Source organism: Coregonus lavaretus (assembly GCF_964263955.1).
Source record: "Coregonus lavaretus genome assembly, chromosome: 22".
Lineage (NCBI taxonomy): Eukaryota > Metazoa > Chordata > Actinopteri > Salmoniformes > Salmonidae > Coregonus > Coregonus lavaretus.
This window is the reverse complement of record NC_140009.1, coordinates 36,764,359-36,784,862: the sequence shown is the minus strand read 5'-3', so window position 1 is coordinate 36,784,862 and position 20,504 is coordinate 36,764,359. Positions and strand designations below refer to the sequence as shown.

The 20,504-nt window shown below is 42.3% G+C and overlaps 3 protein-coding genes across 3 annotated transcripts; 1 reads left to right on the top strand and 2 right to left on the bottom strand.

The window, feature by feature from the left end:
* Positions 1–143: 143 nt before the first annotated feature.
* On the bottom strand, positions 144–15,197 carry elapor1 (endosome-lysosome associated apoptosis and autophagy regulator 1; the record flags this gene model as incomplete). Its single annotated transcript, XM_084187168.1, has 22 exons — positions 144–1,470; positions 1,767–1,932; positions 2,168–2,346; positions 2,572–2,698; positions 3,012–3,113; positions 3,345–3,438; positions 3,703–3,850; positions 4,158–4,337; positions 4,638–4,898; positions 5,182–5,319; positions 5,494–5,599; positions 5,875–5,965; positions 6,394–6,522; positions 6,922–7,123; positions 7,563–7,651; positions 8,121–8,270; positions 8,617–8,722; positions 8,893–8,973; positions 9,187–9,334; positions 9,630–9,810; positions 10,827–10,947; positions 15,114–15,197. 22 exons carry the CDS (start codon positions 15,195–15,197, stop codon positions 1,402–1,404), a joined length of 2,952 nt encoding a protein of 983 aa, XP_084043294.1. The 3' UTR covers positions 144–1,401.
* Positions 15,198–16,273: 1,076 nt separating this feature from the next.
* On the top strand, positions 16,274–17,636 carry cfap276 (cilia and flagella associated protein 276; the record flags this gene model as incomplete). Its single annotated transcript, XM_084187380.1, has 5 exons — positions 16,274–16,351; positions 16,471–16,587; positions 16,827–16,942; positions 17,103–17,218; positions 17,566–17,636. 5 exons carry the CDS (start codon positions 16,274–16,276, stop codon positions 17,634–17,636), a joined length of 498 nt encoding a protein of 165 aa, XP_084043506.1.
* Positions 17,637–18,653: 1,017 nt separating this feature from the next.
* On the bottom strand, positions 18,654–20,504 carry LOC311150102 (protein kish-B-like). Its single transcript, XM_084187382.1, has 3 exons — positions 20,377–20,504; positions 19,929–20,060; positions 18,654–19,674 (listed from the first exon to the last, which is right to left on the bottom strand). The coding sequence occupies exons 1-3, from the start codon at positions 20,384–20,386 to the stop codon at positions 19,592–19,594; spliced, it is 225 nt and encodes a 74-aa protein (XP_084043508.1). The 5' UTR covers positions 20,387–20,504; the 3' UTR covers positions 18,654–19,591.

Genomic DNA, 20,504 nt, shown 5'->3' with positions numbered 1-20,504 from the left:
AGACAACCGTTAGACGGTGACGTCTTTCTGCGCATGAGCTTATCTAGCCAACGTCGCCATGACATCGCCTACAAGCGTTATCGAGGAGAAGCAGTTTCTGCATATCTTCATACTGTACTGTCTTTGGACAAACATCTTTTTTTCACAGAACCTTTTTAGAAGTTTATTTAAAAGCATAGACAAACAGTAAATTTAATGCAAAGAAAATGACTTTCAAGAGTCAATAAATGAAACATGTATGAAACATTAAGTAAATGGCTCCATTTCCAAATTAAATAAAGGCATACCTCAGTAGTTGAGTAGAAATAAGATACAGTAAGGCTTTTTCACCAAATAATTTTGGCAACAGACAGTTAGATTTCTTTTTAAATACATATATTTTTTTTATGTTCTATTGTCACAAGTTAGACCCATAATGGCTGATAATAATGAATAAAAATGAAAATGCACGCGTTACTGTAAGACATAATTAATATAACAAAAGCACAGGTTCACATGTTTCGTAAAAATAAATCTCACCATAAAAGATCAGGTACCCATTAAGGTTTCTACATGGCTACAAACTGTATTGCTATTAGCAGAGCAACAAATCGGTCCATATTAGCACCAAAACGATTTCGTGAGAAATGCATTCTCCTAATGGAAACATGCACTTGTTTTGATATGACCAAATACATAAAAAACTTCAGGTGAAAAACATATTCCCATTATCTAGTCCTTGCAACATCCCAGAGATGTTGAGGGTTTAAACTGAGAGGGTTTCTGAACAAAAGGTTTGCTCTGTTCACCTCTCTGTGAACTTATAAAGACATCCATCATGTTCCGGCCGTTCCATTCATTCTATTCTGTTTGGTTTAGAATAGATGCTTCTTGTCCTTTGGTGCTATGCAGTGAGGGGAGCAACATTCATACTGTTCAGAAGGGTGCAACATTGCAGAACGTTCCTATAGAAATTTATTGTGTATAGGGTTGCAAAATTTAGGTAACTTTACCCAAATTCCCAAGTTTTCCAGAAATCCTGGTTGGAGGGATCCCAGATCTCCTGCTTATTCCCTCCTGATTCCAGGAATTTACCACCTGGGATTTCTGGAAAACCTGGGAATTTTGCAACCCTAATTGTGTAGAACAGATATGGCTGTCTGTCAGGTAGAATAGGGTCCCGGAAATCGTGTCAGCTCTATTTAATACATTTCTATCTGCAACGCTCTGAACATTTCAACTCAATGAATAATTAATACATCCCATATGTGTTCCTTCATCCAGAGGTTGAAGGAGGTTTTGGGTACTCTTCTAGCTCAGGGGTTTCCAAACTGGGGGGTCCACCAGAGGCTTATCAGGTTTGGAGATGGAGATGAGCTAGAGTGGGGATTCCCAAACGTTTTTTATGTCGGAATCCCCTCTCTAGCTCATCTCCATCTCCAAACCTGATGATGACTTCAGGGGAACAGAGTCAAATCCATCTGACGATCTCTGTGGAAACACATCAAATACAGTTGTTCTCATTTTAGAGTGATCAAAACATTAATTGATAAGATAATAACTACTTTAAGTACTACTTTCCATTGCACATTCAATGGGAAACGTCTCTTGGAGTATGATTTACAGTATTACAGACACATTTCAGACATTTTATACCAGAAATATATTTCTAATGCAAAATATTTATACAAACCACATACAGTGATACAGATCTTGTTCCCAGTTCCCTGTATAAGGAGGACTCATGTCTTTTTTGAAACATCACATCACCACCTTTTTGGCCTCACCTCTCTGGAGAAGGACTTGATCTTAGTGAAGAAGGATTTCTTGGTGAGGTAGATGAGGTCGTCCTCTGCATCTTCTCCCTCCATGATGGCACAGCTGTCTGCAGCAGGCAGCTCACACTCCTTATCTCCAGCAGTCATCATCAGCTTGGAGTACTTATATTCCAGCCTGCATATGAAGGGGAGAGAAAACACGCACTGTCACTGGCACATGAATAGATACCCACACACACACAAGTGCATGCACACAGTCCACAAAGACTCCTGTCACTCCTCACATGCATGCACAGATGTACACACACACACACACACACACACCACCAGTCCTCAAAAAGGCTTCAGTCATGTTTACACCCTCACGCACACACACACACACACACACACACACATAGACTATATCTTACTTGCGAGTTCTCTTCCAGAAGTAGCAGCTGATGCTGATGAGCAGTATGGCAGCGACCGTCCCTGTGGACACACCGACCTTCAGCCAGAAGTCCAGGGTCACACAGGCACTGACCGTCTGGGCAGGCAGGGACACACCACCAGTACACTGCAGGGGCTGCTGCCACACGTAGGTGGTTCTCTGAAAGAGAGACAGAGAGAGATACAAACACACACACACATTATTATAATTTGGCTGTTTTGATAGTGTTATCGCAAGTCTACATTAGACAATGTGCATAGTTAAGAATCAAAAAGCTGCAAAGGACTGTCTGGCATGATGTAGAAGGTTTTTGTAGCCTTATGCTCCAAAGCCAGCAAAGAAGAGTATATGAAAGCAGGACTTGGTACTAATGTAATATCTTACCTGTATTCCCTGTATGCAGGCGCTGACTATCTCTCTGTAGTGTCTCTCTGTACAGAGTGGACAGGCATACTGAGACCGCCATAGGAAATGGAAGGAGCAGCCGTCACATGTCCCCTCTGAACATTTACTGGACAGGACAACAAAGACAGAGTTGAATGTTAAGATTCACCTAGCAACTGTTGGTGCTCTGCTCTTATTCGGGTTGGGAGAGTTTAGCACACTGTAGTCTTCCAGACATCACACAGTACAGCTGGGGTCAAGGCTAAGCTGTAATAGCAAGTCTTTATTTGAGGTGGTGCAATAGTTGTAGTTCCATCATTATTCCACAGGAAGTCACTCTCTGTACAAATATCAGAGTGCACTGCCAGTGTCAGTTCAGCCACATTTTGAGAGTCTACATAGTTTACTTCAGTCAGTTAGTCATGTACAGTAGTCCATACCTTGGGAGTGTAATCTGGTCTTTGCCTGTCACTGTAGGATCACATCTCAGTCTGATGGTAGTTGTCCTTCCCTTGTTACATGCCTGTGTTGTTTCACTGGACCTGTGGTGGACATAATATGACTTCTAAATACAGAGTACAGTGGCAGGTAAAGAGAGGTTATATAGTACTGAGTTGGGATAGTACTCAATTATAGAACAACAAACTAGCCACCACTAGAACATCTGGTTATGTCTCTGCCTTAAAGTTTCAAAACTACTGGCTTAAAAGTATACAAAACCGCAGTAACAAATATTTGTTTTATTTGAAAACCCAGATTGATGATGATGATACCTGTAGTAGAATATGACATCAGGCAGGTTGGACTTGGTAGTGAAATAGCTTTCAAGAGAGGCAATGCTATCCAGAGATGTGTCAGAGGTAACCCCTTCAAACAGAAACAAAACATGTTAAAGCAAGAGAGGAGACACATCGACACAGCAATGGTGACAGTGTTTTCTGTACACCACCCCGTTGATCATGATCAGTTGGTAAAGTTACCCAACAAAGAAAATGGACAATAATAATTTCAAGTCCATCCTTGGCTTCATGCAAAGCTGTCCCCAAGACCCTTTACCAGCCAGGTGTTTTTTGGTGTGTATATATTGCTATTTGAGAGGGATACATCATGGAGTAAAGCTTGATCTCTTACCAATGAGTGTGTCACCGATAGTGAAGGGTTGTGATGACACCACACTCTGACCTCTGACCTCAGAGGGCACCACGGTGGACTGGCAGGCGTAACCTCTGACCTTCCTGCTCTCTGTCACGTTGTCAACGCACACCGCCACCTCTCTGCCCTACACGGGTCACAACAGAGAATCACCAATAATGTGAGTTTCTATGTAACCATCATTACTGTGTTCAAGGGGTAAATCTCAAAAGTATTTTCCTCGATTCCTTGCGTCCTCTTTCCTTGTCTACTTCTCAAAATGTCAGAGGGAAGCAAGGAGAGCAATGGAGGAGATAGAAAGAGGAGATCTTCTCCAATGCTCTCCTCTGACATTTTGACAAGGTAAGAAGAGAGGATGCAATGCGAGGAAAATACTTTTGAGATTGACCAAAGGTGTATTCTAAATAGAACCGTATCCATCCATCAGACCTTACCTCTTCTCCACAGAGGCCGACCCTGAACTGGTGGAAGTATCGGAGGCCTTTACTGGTGAAGCGTGGGCTGCTCTGGAAGCTGGTGATGTTAGCCAGGGGGGTGAAGTCATATTGGAGGACCTCTCCTCCTACGGTGGACTGCAGGTCCAGTCTACAGTCGCTAACACAGGCTGAGTGGGCCTGGGAGGGGATGGGGGAGAAACAGGATTACCATACATTATCATGGACACAAATGCATTATCATTATCATGGAAACAATGAAATGCATTATCATGGGCACACCTTCAAAGCACAATAAATAATTCAGAGTATTGTGTATCACAGGCTTTAAAAATGCAACAAATGATGCATTGATCTTTATTAGTACTTTGATTTGTGTTACGTTCACAGCTAAAAAAAAACTTTACACGCAGGCCTACATTATCTGATGAATGCACGAATACAACAGTTCTTCAGTTCGTCGTCGATCCCCTTCCTTACCTTGTTGCTGTGCGTATTGGGTCCACAGTGGATACAGGCTGCCTCCCCTACGGTCTGATCAGCCCTGATGAAGGTGTTGGGAGGGCAGCTCTTACACATGCCTGTCCCCTTGACCATATAGTGGGCTGGAGGGCAGGGGACGCATTCTGAGGCCGACCCGGAGCCCAAGGCACAGTGACGACACTGAGAGGCCACACCTCCCATCACGTTGGTGATTTGGACAGAGTACATCTTGGCAAAGTCACCGCTGTACTGCCTCACCTGAGGAGAAGATAGGGACAGTACTCATACAGTACGTAAGGCTATGCCACACTAGTCAAACACACATCACTCCTTCATAAGGGGCTGAAGAAATATTGTGGAGTTGAGTCATGCAGAGATGCATTATCTGCGGAGATGAGTTAGTGTTTCGTATGACATGGGAGGTGTTGTCCCTCTGGTAAAGGTCCACTGTCTGTGATGGAAAGCTCAGCAATGAAATGGCTGAAATTTCCATGGATCTAAGTGTGTTGAGTGTGAGTGTGTCTGTGTCTATCTATCTCACCTCACTGAAGGCCTGGGTGCGTTGGAAGCCCCAGGTAAAGCTGACAGTGCTGTTGCTCTTCACTAGGTAGGAGTAGGACTGTTTCCTGGTCGTGCCCCTCCAGTGCTCCACCATGTCGTTGGTCCTCTCATTGTAACCCTGGGAAAAGAATACATTTTCGTTCATTTTCTTTACAATCCACAAAATTTGTATTTTTGTTTACATCAATATTCCAACTCTGTAGGTCTTGAATACAGATTAACCAAATGTACTATGTGACTACAAATACTTTAAATTGTTGCATGAAATGTTGCGTGAGATATTCTCTCTCACCGCCATAAAGTAGAGGGTACAATCAGCAGTGCACTGGGTCTCAAAGACAAAGGAGATCCGGGACAGTTCACTCCTCTCATCATCCTTAGCCATCGAGTGAGGCAACCTAGGGAGACAGAAAATATTTAAAGGTAACTCCTATTTTACAAAAACAAATGTTTACTACAGCCACAACAATACATGACACCTACAGCACATATACTGTAGCATTACACATACAGTGTTATGCAAATATGTTAAATTCAAGGGTAACACTTTTTTTTAGAAGGGTACCTATATAAGGACTTTATAACACATTCATAACTCATACATAACCCATTCATAAGCAGTTTCATTCGGGTGTTTGTTGTAACTTCCACAGATTGAACCTGCGAGCCCTACCTGTATCCAGGGACAGTGAGTGAGAGCATCATGTAGTCAGAGTCCAGATCCCCTGGGGTGGTGTAGATGTACTCTCCTGCCACCTCCCATCCTGTCAGTCACAACAACAGATCAACAATCAATAACTTCACAGGCCACCAACAGAGAGTGCACATCACGTCAAACGCAACACTCAGGATCAAGTCAATTACTTTATGACTGCTCATTCAAAAGTAGGCCTTTTTCACCCTGCTGAATTTAGCCGAGCCAAGCAGAGCTGTACCAGCTGTCCTGGTTACACATCCACCATAGTTGCTGGAAAGGTGCTGGAAATTACAATTTGAAAGGAATATACAGTATCCACATCACCACAGTGTGGTTCGTGTCAGTGCGATAGTGTAAAAAGGGTATTTGAGTCCTTTACATATGTACCAGTGCTCCTGAGTCGCTGTAACTATTGCCGATTCGTAACCAGGCCAGCCCATTACAACTTGGCTTGGTTTGCCTCAGTAGAGTGAAAAAGGTATTAGAGTCCCTTACCCGTGCTCCTGACTGAGTCGCTGTACTCCCGGCTATAGACAGAGCTCCTCATGTTGTCGGGCATCTTGTTCCACCACTTGTACTCAAAGCCCACCACCGGCTCTGTTCCTACCGGACACTCTGCACAGGCTGCACATAGAGTATGGATAGAGAGTGTTAGATAAAGACACAGTAGAGAGGGTTAGCTGCCAACCAGTGGCCCTCAAGCAATCAGCACAGGCTGGATATGGACATGAGGGATCGAGAGCTACTGTTAAAGAGCAGTGGGTTTACATTTGTGCCAAAGAGGTCTTGTGTCCTAAAGGGGACATAGAGGATTACGTAAGTAAGTATGTAAATAATTATTGCGACAAAAGATCTGACAGCATAAAAACATTGGCATTTTTTGAAGGACATAAGCTGTTGTGTTTCTGCAACACTTGTTGCAGAATGTTCCTCATATAGCACCGAGCACAAAACATAGCACAATCATGTTTATTTCCATTAATACATTTCATCAATCGTTACTTTGAGGAGGGGTTTTTGCACCTGTTCCATTGGAGTAGGATCCGTGAGGACAGGGTTCGCAGGCTGAGGTGTTGGTGACAGAGAAGCCAGGGTTACAGGGAGGGCAGGTCTCCATCTGTCCAGAGGCTGGTAGCTCCACTGCTCCTTCAGTACTGTTATCCACTGCCCCTTCAACGGTCTCACTACAGATCTTTGGCTCGATCCACTTGTACATCAGCTGGGTCTAAGAAACAGAGCAATAATAATAATAATAATATGCCATTTAGCAGACGCTTTTATCGAAAGCGACTTACAGTCATGTGTGCATAATTTTTTTTTTACGTATGGGGGGGAGTTATGAATTACATTGACATTTTAGTCATTTAGCAGACACTCTTATTAATGTATAATTGGTGCATTCAACTAAGGGAGGTAAAATAACCACATATCGCATCAATGTATGTATGCTACATTATGGCTAATCATCATGACTGAGTGCATACTGGTTGAATAGAACCTGTCAGGACTAAACAGACAATCAATATGTAGGGAAAGCTGATACCAACTCCAGCTGGTGGTCACTGTAGTGACCTGAGCCATGAAAAAACAACTGACTGCTCACATATGAACAGCATTGTCAGTCAGCTTCATTTACTTTCTCTTTACTTTTCCCATAGTATTACCTGTCCTTTGGAGTCACATGGGGTGTGAGTGTAGAAGTAGTCACTGGTGGTACATGCAGGCCTCTGCTTGCAGCTCCCTGATCCGGCCTCTGGAAGAAGCGTTTGAACAAGGGAACAAGGGTTGTGTTCAGTAGGTTGTGTTCAGTCATGTTTCGAAACAGAGTGGTAGTGCATGAACATGTCCAATAACAAAACAGATTTTTCTTGTCTGTTGCTAAACATTTTGCTATGGTGTGTCCTACTGAACACGACCCAGTGGAAAACCACCAAGAGGCAGGAGAAAAACACAACCACCATTAAGATCCAGAGATACCACACACACTTAGACTAAGTCAACCAACCACACAGCCTGTGCATTTAATTGAACCAAGAGCATGTACAGTATATTTGCATACATTATATACATTTGTGTGGTGACTTGCAAGTGAGCAAACCACTATTCAATCGGTTGTAACAGGGAGAAATATCTACGCGGAAATAGTCCTAGCAGTTCATATCTTTCAGGTATATAGTTTACCCTTCGTGGGTTAAGTGGCTGGTGCTAGAATGCAAACATACCTGCATATTTGTCTTCTTCACACTGCTGGCACACCGTGGCTCCCTTGTTGGAGTAGGAGTCGGCAGGGCAGGGGGTACAGTGAGCAGAGCCTGGCTTGGTGCTGTAGGTCCCAGGTTTACAACGGAAACACTCTGACGTATAGGCAACCCCTGGAGGAGCAGGGCGATTATCAATCAGTAATTATTAACAGAAACAAGAGTAAGAAGAGGTGTGCATCTTAGCTTTTCAGTTTTTTGCATTGCAGCGCTTTTGAGGGGTAGCCTCAACCGGGACGCAAACCTAGGTTCAGCGACTGTCAAACCGTTACACCAAAAGATCTGAATCTCTTGACGAGGTTGCTAGGTGTTGGGGCTACAAATTGCTGAAATGTTTTGAATATTGCTAAAAAAAAATACTCCTGCCGGGGTATCATAATCAACCCTAAATAAACAGGGATGGCAATCTGCAAACAAGTCTGGATAGAAAATGATGACATCAATGACTACTGTATAGTACCTGAGATGGCAATGTTGCGAAGCAGCACAGGTTTGACAGTACTGCCCGTCAGTGCAAAAGACGTGGTCCTCCAGTAGAGCACGTTGTTGCCTCGATTCAGCTTCAACTGGACAGAGAGAGAGCGAGAGCAACCTTCGGGGGTCATACATCATCTCCCTTAATAGACATTAGCATAGTTCATGCATACAAGATTTGGTTCTGGGTTCCGAGATTAGGGTCACTACCCCACCATGCTCAGTGTATGAATGTATGGGGGGCTATAGTAGCAAGACTCACATTGTGGGGAGTCCAGTCTTTCTCTGAGGTCCTCATCCAGCGACCCTCAGAGTCTGTGGACTCACACTGGTCATTCTGAACCTGGACGGAGGACAAGACAGGACGATGAGATCAATACAACATGGCTGCCTGACGCACACAGTTCAGTTCATTACAGTTCCTCGTTTAGATAGCATGGAGATGATGGAGATAGATTGAGGAGCACATCACGTAGCCCTGTCCATTGGAAATGAATGGAGAGTATCATGGAACACTCACATAGAACACTTAAAACATAGAACATGGAACACTCACATAGAATTCAAAGAAGATGGTGTTGTCTGGGTAGAAGTACTCAAAGGACACAGTGCCTGCTTTCTTCAGGCTGACAGCGTAGGACAAGGTAGAGGTGCACTCATCTATGTTAGAGGCAATGTAGTCGCCTTTCGGTATCCAGGTCGAGCTATAGGGGAAGACAAACGAGAAAATAGACAGAAGCTCTAAAGGTTGAGATGAATGGAAACTAAAATAAGGGTGTCTTCCAATGCACTAAACAGTATGCGGCTGCGTAGAAAGGTAGCCTGGTCCCAGATCAGTTTTTACTGTTTTGCCAACAGCCATAGGAGTTGGCTATACAGCACATACAGATCTGGGACCAGGCAGATGTAAATGGCCCTTAAATAACCCAAGCTTGAGATGGAGAGATACTACTCTATTCCCACACCCGCTGTAAGCAAGACTGAGAGAGAGATACTGACTTTGAACAGTTGGTGTAGATGTCAGCTATGTTCATGTTCATCCCGTGTGAGATGAAGCCGGCCGGCATGCTGTCCCACTCATCGAAGGCCACGCCCGTCCCCAGAGAGTAGGTCCCAGCAGAACACTTCTGACACTCCTGGCTTCTCATGTCCAGGAACTCCCCCTCGCTGCAGGAGAACGCTGGGGGAGGAGGGGGGAGGAGAGAGAAGAGAGAGATGAGACTAGTGCAGGCCAGGGAGACACTGTGGGTGCATCTCAATAGTCCTTTCTTTGGTTCCTCACATCCTCTCTCCCCGCCTCTTCAAAACGTCAAAGGATCTGAGGAGAATATGTCCTCCAATGGTCTCCTCGCTTCCCTCCCATGTTTTGAAAAGGAAGTGAGGAGAGAGAAGGTGAAGAATCAAGAGAAAGACTGAAACTTACCCTGAAACTGTGTCCTGTATGTAGAGTTGTAATAAGGGTATACGTATATCTGTGATATTGGATCCAGTGTAGGGTGTTATATAGTGTAGTACGTGGTATGAAAGTATGGTTGGTTGGTTGGTTGGTTGGTAGGTAGGTAGGTAGGTAGGTAGGTAGGTAGGTAGGTAGGAAGGTAGGTAGGTGGGTAGGTGGGTAGGTGGGTAGGTGGGTAGGTAGGTAGGTAGGTAGGTAGGTAGGTAGGTAGGTAGGTAGGTAGGTAGGTAGGTAGGTAGGTAGGTAGGTAGGTAGGTAGGTAGGTAGGTAGGTAGGTAGGTAGGTAGGTAGGTAGGTAGGTAGGTTGGTTGGTAGGTAGGTAGGTAGGTAGGTAGGTAGGTAGGTAGGTAGGTAGGTAGGTAGGTAGGTAGGTAGGTAGGTAGGTAGGTAGGTAGGTAGGAAAGTAGGATGGTAGGTAGGTAGGTAGGTAGGTAGGTAGGTAGGTGGGTAGGTAGGTAGGTAGGTAGGTAGGTAGGTAGGTAGGTGGGTAGGTGGGTAGGTAGGTAGGTAGGTAGGTAGGTAGGTAGGTAGGTAGGTAGATAGATAGATAGATAGATAGATAGATAGATAGATAGATAGATAGATAGATAGATAGATAGATAGATAGATAGATAGATAGATAGATAGATAGATAGATAGATAGATAGATAGATAGATAGATAGATAGATAGATAGATAGATAGATAGATAGATAGAGTAAGGGAGGTAGGTAGAGTAAGGGAGGTAGGTAGAGTACTCACTACACTGTGTGCCCTTGACAGGGTCAGGGAGGCCTGTGCACGTGTCTGGTTTGTTGGGCACCGCCACCCTCCATCGAGACCCCAGCACATCACAGTCTGTGTACTCAAAGTGGTAGTCGGACTGAAAGATAAAACACACACAGACTCACACCAGTCAGGTATTTATATATACAGAGTGTGTAAAGAGCCTGAACAATGGATGAAATACTCACAAGGTAGTCCTCTAATGGTGACACTAGTTTTTGAAAAGGATGTGGAGTGTGCTAGTTTGAGAACAGTGTATTGGGACTGTTTAGAGCATGACAGCACACAGGTCATGACCTAATTCACAGATACCCATTCGGAGTATCTTCAAGTCAACTCCTAAATAACCTCACATTCATTTTGATGGACCATTTTACCATTTTAATCATGCTCAGAGAGTCTAAAATTAGTGAAATAATACGTTTTGACTGATGTAACTGACTTTAAAATGTGATAACTGGCCAATACACATGATTTCTCAACATAATGCATCACCTTCAGCCAAATTTCCTTCTAACCGAGACCAACCCCCTTTCCAAATAGAAGGATCGGATCAATATTTGCTCAGTCAAGAGGCTGCTGCCTCACCTGTTGTCTTAATCTCCCTCACCTTGGGCTTATTGACTTATTTAGTAGCCAAGGAAAAGCTGGGAAAGCTGCAGACTGGGCCAACCCTTCTGTAAACAACTAATCGCAATCATCTCTTAGCAAGTCATTACAACTACAGACAGACAACAGGCGACATAGGATGTCTTGTTTGTTTCAAGTGGCTTTGCTATAGGTGTGACAGAGTGCTTATAAAAAACAGTAAGTATTTCTTTGACAAAGGCTGCTGTGGGTGTAGCCCTCCCATCATAACGTCGTCGTAGGAGTACTCTTTACTTAGAAGATGTAAGCAGTGAGTCAGTAACCAGAATATAAAACGCATACTGAGAATATACAGAAGAGTACAGTCTCTTCCTAGCCTGGTCCCAGATACAGTATGTTTGTACTATCATTCCAACTCCTTGTCACTCACTGACATGATAATTCCATAAGGGGTTGGCAAGACAGCAGAAATGGACTGGCACTCAGGCTCTTCCCACAGCCGCTGTGGAGTGCCATGAGTCCTGACAAGCAATGCTAGTACAGAGGTGAAAGTCAAGGCATCGAAATAGGCCATTAGGCCATATATGTCAAAGTGCTGCTTAAGAATTTCCTGCTACGTCCCAAATGGCACCCTATTCCCTACATAGTGCACTACTATTAACCAGGGCCCATAGGACTCAATAGTATTGCAAGACCACTTAGCAGGGTAAACCTAACCCCCACTCTGGACCATGTAGGATTAATAGTTAACAACCAGCAGACAAATGTTCCCTCTAACACGCTTCTGTTTTTTATTAGTGCAGCTACATTAGCTTTTGTTTTAGAGATAAGAGGAGTGGGGGTGGAGAAGAGGGAGAGAGAGGGAGATAGAGGCAGGGAGAGGGAGACGGAGAGGTAGAAGGAGAGAGGGAGACAGGGAGAGGAGAGAGAGAGAGAGAGAGAGAGAGAGAGAGAGAGAGAGAGAGAGAGAGAGAGAGAGAGAGAGAGAGAGAGAGAGAGAGAGAGAGAGAGAGAGGGAGGGGGAGGGAGTGAAAGTGAAACGTTGATGGATAAAATGAAAATGCATAAATTGAAGATGTGCTCTGCCTGGCTGTAATCTAATACTCCTTGTTCATAAAGAAATGAGTACACCGTGGCAACGGGACATTGTGACCCTGTCTCCTCATGGTCTCACACATACACACACACACACACACACACACAGGTTGTGGCAGAAAACAAATCATTCTGATGAATCAGTCAGCCATGGTGTCCCTTCAACTTAATCTGCCTCTAAACTCTCTCACCTTGAGGTAAAGGTGGCTGTGGGTTTCCTATGACACATTGACCTTACATGGGCCTGATCATGATGCCAAGTCATTTGTTAGTTCTATTATAAACTGTTTTTGCTCCAGCTGATTTTGCTAAGCATTCATGAAATGTGTACAGTTTATGAATGTGTTACGTATGACTTAAGAATGTGTTATGAAGTCTTTATGTAACCTTGTTACCGAACAAGCAGTGGTGGAAAAAGTACCCAATTGTCATACTTGAGTAAAAGTAAAGATACCTGAATAGAAAATGAGTCCTCCAGATCAGAGGCAGTAGGGATGACCAGGGATGTTCTCTTGATAAGTGCGTGAATTGGACCATTTTCCTGTCCTGCTAAGCATTCAAAATGTAACGAGTACTTTTGGGTGTCAGGGAAAATGTATGGAATAAAAAGTACATTATTTTCTTTAGTAATGTAGTAAAGTAAAATTAAAAGTTGTCAAAAATATAAATAGTAAAGTAAAGTACAGATACCCCCAAAAACTACTTAAGTAGTACTTTAACGTATTTTTACTTAAGTACTTTACACCACTGCGAACAAGGAATAATGAATGGGTCATAAAGATGGAGACAACTTCCAATTCTAGCAAACATGGTGCATATCAGCTCTCCATTTCTCTACAAGAAATGCCTAGGCATTATCAAATACCACAGTAGTTATGCAAATATTAAGAAGAGAAATTAGACTACAGCCAGGAGAGTTGTTAACAGGAGAACTAAGGACTTGCTGAAGGCAGAAAACTGTTGTTGAGAAAGCTTGGGGATTCACAGACGCACGCATACACACAGGCACCTGACTATGACTAATGAAGGCTATGTAAGCAACACCAAATAAACTGACACCAGACCAGTGTAACACATGTCCATTTAACACAGGTATAACCATAAGGGGTACTCAAGTACTATTTGAGACGGTCCGGTCACACAGATTTCCTAGGTGGAAAAGAAAGGTCCGAATGGATATTGTCATTTATTGGCGAAGTAACAAACCCCCACCTCGCAACCCATGCGACCTCAAACTGTTCACACCCCTCCTGTTGGCAGAGAGAACATTTTGCAGTTTTAATGCTAATTTCCTGCAATTCTACACATTTTGCCATGTCTTATGTGTGTTCATATGATACCTGACTGAGTTTCTCCCCCAAAAAATGTTTTATTTATTTAAAAAACTAAAAACTAATTCGGACCCGTGGTCCGTATTGACCCCGTTCTTGGTCCGGATCCGGCCTGGGGTCCGTCTGTTGAGTATGGGAGCTCTACAGTACTGAATTAAGTTAACATGACATTGACAACCTCTTTAGGAAAGGAGAAAAATAGGCAACTATTGTTTCCATGGTTCATTTCTGTATAGGCTACCTCAGAGTGAAGGTGTATACAGGGTTGATGATGGTTCAACATAATTTTAAAATGATTACATTTGACCTCATTGCTTAAAATAAAATAAATGGAGAACAGTTGAGCTGTTTAGTACGTCTAGGGGTACAGTTCAGCACCTCTTACCACCAGACCCCCCCCCCCCGCCCATGCTGAAAAGTGTGATACAAGTTGTTGTTTTTTACTGACCCCCACCCTAAATGAACTATCTTGAAATACCATAATATTACAGCAGAATTCTAACAGATAGACCAACAGCTCTGCATTTATTCTGTCCTATAACTGGCCATTCAGCCATGTGTGACTGTTTTGAATTATATGGTTCTGATAACTCATTGCTTTTTGCATCATATTTCCATATATAGCAAACATCTATTACTCATCAAATATTCCTACTAATTGTGTGAAGGATACTTCTTCAAATATGATATATGATCAGGTTTCTAGATCATCTTCACTTATGATGGCTTGTACTTTACAGTATAGTGCCATTTTGGAGGTCAAATTCAGACATTACTGAGACATAGGCTGCAACAGACAACGTGTATTTCTGTCAATATGAATGAGTTCTGCTCCAACTGATCAGTCAATATGCTTTTCATAATGGATCATAAAAGGATGGATAATGGATTTTTTCAAGACTGCATTGAAAACTACAGGAAAATGTTTGCAATTCTATTGTAGAAAATTACAGCATGTTAATAGAAACTTTACACTTCAGTTAAGTTTATCTGAAATGTGAGTTTTTATACAAAATAAATGTAAAACATTAAGTGAAACATCACACTACATTTTATTTAGGTTACCTAATGAAGTGCACTTTATGTTATGGTTATGCCATATGGGTGAAAATCCCGTCAATTACAGTCACAATTATGTTTAAAAGTAACTTATCATTCCATGCTCCTTACCTCTTTGCATATGGGCAAATCACTGGATGCATCAATTTGAACAAAAAAGAGCCACAGAAGGTGAAGAAAACAGTGTGACGCTCCGCGCTTCATCTTTCTTGAGCAGCAGGTAGGCTATCATAAACAGCTTGCAGGTCTGCTCCACGCTGGAGGTGAAACTCATGCGTGGTAGAGGGTTGAATTTATGCCACGACAGCTGATACAGCATCCTCTAGCAGTCTACCTATGAGGCGCAGGCGCTTTCAATCTCTAGCTAGCACCCTGAAAATAATTAAATACAATTATCGTTTATTTTAATTTTTGTTCAATGAATGGTCAGCAACATTTTGTATATTTTACTAAAACACTCAATTATCTTTCGCATTCGAATATGCCGTTTTTTTTGCAGTCATTACTGCACTCCACAGGTGCTTTTTGACAGGATCAGTGTTATCTGGGATCCTTGGGACGTCCATATCCAAAACCTTAACCCCTACCACTACCCTAACCTTAACCATAACCCTTATCTAACTCTAACCTTAACGGCTTAACCCTTACCTTAACCATTTTAAATGTCAACCTCAATGGGGGGTATGGACATCCCAACGATCTCGAATAGCACGACATCATCAACTGAAATTAGGCCCTGTGCATTTTTATAAGGCCCCATTTGTTGGTGAACAGGAATTAGACAAAAATGTAAGGATTTTTTTGTTGCATATTTTTGTTTTCGTGAAATGTTACGATATAGCGATATAGCCATTTTGACTTTGTGACTGTGGTAACTAGTGGAAACTCCCTGGCAAGACACGGCAATTTGTTGGGTTTACGTAGGAAACCTGATTGTAACGTGATATTACAGGGTACACTCATTTTGAAATATTTATATTGTTTTCCATAAATAATACCCTAGTCATTAATCATCAACTCACGATCAATTATGTTGTTTTTAAAATGCTTGTTTTTTTGTTGTTGCTTTACAACGCTTTGAGATGTCTTTATGTAAATGAATAGCGCAATAAATTAATATTATTAGTCAAAATTGGCTAATCTAAACCTTTCGTAAACTCACATTTCTGCAAAGGATGAGGGATTAGGCTAATATTTTGTATAAACTATATATGTGGATGTGTCACAATGAATCGCCTAGCAACCATTGTGAGTTAGTAAACATTCTAGTGCGACAAACAAGGGGATACAATTTGGCGGCAAAAACATGTATTTATCATCCGCAAAATTATAACATTTCCAGCTTTTATAATGTCACGAACGAGAGATCCCTTTCCTTTTCCTAAAACCGAGAACGACTACTCATTGACTGGGGCAAGGCAATGTCAGGTAGGCCTAAATTGCAGCTCTAGCACTGATTATATTTGTGCATTTTTTTGCCTAAAATATTTAAAAACATGATTTCCGCTATTTGATCAGCCTATGCATTCTTCTTTCCAACTGAACAGAAAGAGCCATTTGATAAACCAACACACATAGCTCAAAATGACGAACCGTGGAGTCGTCTAAATGACAGGGCTACTCTAGCCAGCATCAGAAGGAATGTCCGGTATCATGACCGGCAGGTAGGCTAATATTATTACTCTATAATAGGCCTATGTCTACAATTAGCTTGACACAAAGGGCAACATGAAAATAAGTTGTACTAGCCAAATGCAGATAGCTAGTACAATATAAACATATTTGACTTGACTGATTCATGCACACATTTTACAGAAATTGAAGAAATGCAGAATTTACATCATAAAGTGACATACAAACAGAACGATCATCTATCACATTACTGTACTCTCTCCCAACCAAGGCACCTAAAGACAGCCTAGACTTCCATCTGAAGTCAACCTATGACCACCATCAAGAGTTCCTCCGTAGTAAGAACCAGACCTTATACCAGAGGGAGACTGTTACTGACGACCATGGGTGAGTGTGTGATGGAACCGGGGAAGGGGATGCTTGCAACTGTGGTGCTGCTGTAGTCGAGAGCTCTGGTCAAAAGTAGTGCACTATATAGGGAATAGGGTGCCAGACAGCAGCTGTGGGAAGAGAATAACTAAACTAATGTACAACTTTAACTCTGTAGGAGGACTCTGAAGAACCGTGGAAAACATGAAGCCCCCCTGTGTGAAACCGAGAAAGAAGTCAAAGTATGGATGAACTCACAGAAGTCTTCCATCTACAGCATTGAGGGAACAATAGGTAAGATGTCAATATAATCCTGAGTACTTGTTCAATAAATAATTGATTAGTGAATACTTAGCGAATAAAGGCAGACAAGAAGAGGATGAGCATGACTGAAATCCAATCTATAATCAGGTAGTCTGTGAAAGGAACATCTATCGTAATCTCATTTACTTCTTGTGATTGGTGTATGAAGAGCTTTTTGACTATGGCCATAACTACTGGGACTTCTAAAATATTGTTGTCCTAGTTCTGACCTAATTGTAAAAGCCCTGGTTCTGGCCAGGTATGAGTGAAATCAGTTCTCTACTGGTCTAGGCGGGGCATTTTCCCTAACAATGTATTACTTCTTTTTGTCTCCACAGAATCTCACCACAATGCCTCTACTAACAGGGGATACTCCAGGAAGCACGATGGGGGATTCTACTCCACCTAATAATCCCCTCACACAACTCACACAGTGAACAATGAACATCACTCAACTTTCAGTGAACTACCCCCTACCCTCATTCAATTTCCAGTGAACTACCCCCTACACAAGATCATTACTGTATTACAGTATTCAAGTCCACTGAAACATCTTAAAATAAAAGCATTCTTTTGACAGTACATTTGTTGAGTGGTGGTTGCTTTTTCAGCACACAAGCCAACAGTCGTGTGAAAGCATGGACCTTATATAATCAAATCTTTGTTTGGCTGGTTGCACATTTAACGTATTTTTTTTGTAGCCACCCAGGCTTTTTAAAATATATTTTAATGGGGATGAAGCAGCAGGTCCACTGAATGTCCATTATAAAACTAACCTGGCACACGTTTCCCTTCAGTCCACAAACGCTCACTACTTGACCCATTATCTGGCTAAAATAATTGCGAGCTAGCTTGCCTGGCTGGACAAGAGTTGGCTGGCGAGCTAGCCAGAAAACGTTGGCTAAGTAGCTAGCTAGCCACCTACAATTGTTAATTATCGTCTCAGGGGAACCATTTCTTAATTTATGGCAGATCAGAATCGCTGTTATACTCATTGGCCGGTGTGGAGAATGAGGTAAAACTACAAATCTCCTCGGCACTAGTATATCTGATCGAGTCATCACTTCTGACCACAATTTCTTGTGGAGCCCTGAAGTTCGTGGAAGCTTCATGCTCATCGCCTCAGGGGCTCGCATGTCGGGTAATATCATTTCAGAATCGGGACAAGGCCAAACCCCGACCAGATCAAATAAGATCACTGTGTAGTTTTTTGGTAGCTAGACTTACAAACATAAAACAATCACACTCTCTCATTCGTACGCTCACCACATTCAAACAAACATTCAGTCGTACACGCACACAACAACCATATACACACTAACATTCAAAGAAAACATGAATGGCTGCATTTCCGTCTTGTTTAACTTATACAGCGCAGAGAATCATGGGAAATCACGGAGGGGGGGGGGGGGGGGGGGGGGGGAGGGGGGTAGTTGTAGTAAAATAATAGCTTGCCCTCGTGTGGCCATAAATGGCCAAGCGGGCATGCGGCTAATGAGTAGGCCTACATTTGCTTGTTTATAATAAATCACACAACATATACAGTATACATATATATAAATACCTTATAAATTGTTAAAATGTATTTATTTACTGCAATATATTTTAAACACTGTTTCCATGTTCACCCTCTATTCCACCTTCATCCACATCTTAGAATATCACACTTATAAAAACATACACTTTGCATCACTGTAACAAGGGACAAAGTACTGGCAAATGCTAAGATGTGGTTCAGATCATTAGTGTCATTTTTCATGTCAAATTAATGGCTGTATTATAAATTGGTCCTGTGTAGGTACATTGGTCCAAACTCCTGAACCCCAACAGCACTAGTCACATAATGATGAAGCCTCACTCTTCACTCATGTAACTGGCAGTAAATTCAACAGGACAGGCACTTAGAATATATTTCCACCAGTACCATTTTTCTTGAGAAAACCCACCACATAAAATCTCGAAACTCCTTAATTTGAATTAACAGAAAGAGATAAATCAACCACCCTATTTTGACCACTGACTGCACACAGTGGGACACTCATGTTATTGATCTCTGTGTCAGTCAGTGTCTTGACCTTTTTCATCAACGTTCCAAATCAAATAAACATCTTACTTCAGAAAGTGAAGGGTGTGTGGCATGTTGACAGACAGAAGACCACATTTCAAAAGTGTGTAGCCCCATCCTCATCCCTTGCCACATTGTTCATTGGTCCCTGGTTACAACCTCAGCGGCAGTGTCCATGTAGCCTCGTCCCAGATCTGTTTGTGCGGTCTTGCCAAATCCATTGTTGTCATTGTCAAACAAATCTGGGACCAGGCTAGTGTCCATGAGGTGCCGACTAGACAGTCCAGTCTCCTAGTTGGTCACTTTAGAAAGAGGACGTAGAACGCCATGGTCACACAGGATAGAGCCACTGTCAGGTGAAGTCTGGTCCCAATCACAGACGCTGTTGCGACAATAACAAAGACAATCAAGGTGATATCAAGTTGTAAACAACATCACATTTCACACTCATTAGAAAAGCCAGTGGAAGTGTGTGTGAAAAATTCACAAGTGATATGCATTAACTTTAATTGAAATCATGCTTAACTTTCCCTTTTAGAAAGCATATGTTTAAGGGTGCCTGATTTAACGCTGTTGGCCAATTATCAATCACTGGCATGGTATTTTGGGAGGCACCATCTTATTCCCATTAAATACCTTTGTAGAACACCCCCCAGACCCCTCTCTTCTCTGCCAGCAGCCAGCCCTTCACTCGAGGCACTTTCTTCAGGTAGGCACACGTGCAGATGAACAGCAAGCCGAACACCAGTAAACCATCGAATGAATACACTGTTCAGAGAAATATACTAGGCATTATAGCAAATTGATGTATCAATTTCATAGATTTGTTTGTAAACAGTTTATGAAATTAGCTAAAGTTAACGAATTGTGCATTTCAAGCAAGTTTCACTTTCATTTAGGGCTTTATTATGCTTTTGACATGAATGGCTTGTGCTGTGAGCCACGTCTCCACATTAGCTAACGTTGGCTAGTTGGCTTGCTAACAACACCTGAACTTCCTGGTGGCTAAAGTTAGTTAGCTAACTACGCTAGTTAGCAACTGTACTTCCATTTGTATCATGATACAGAAATAAGCGTCGCATACCGTTTGCCATTTTCACAGGTTGTGGTTACTGCCAAGAATTTTTAAATCAGTAATGTATCGGTCTGCTTCTTGTCGTTTGTTTAACAGTAACACGAACGACTTCTGTAAACAGGCTGATCAGTGGAGCT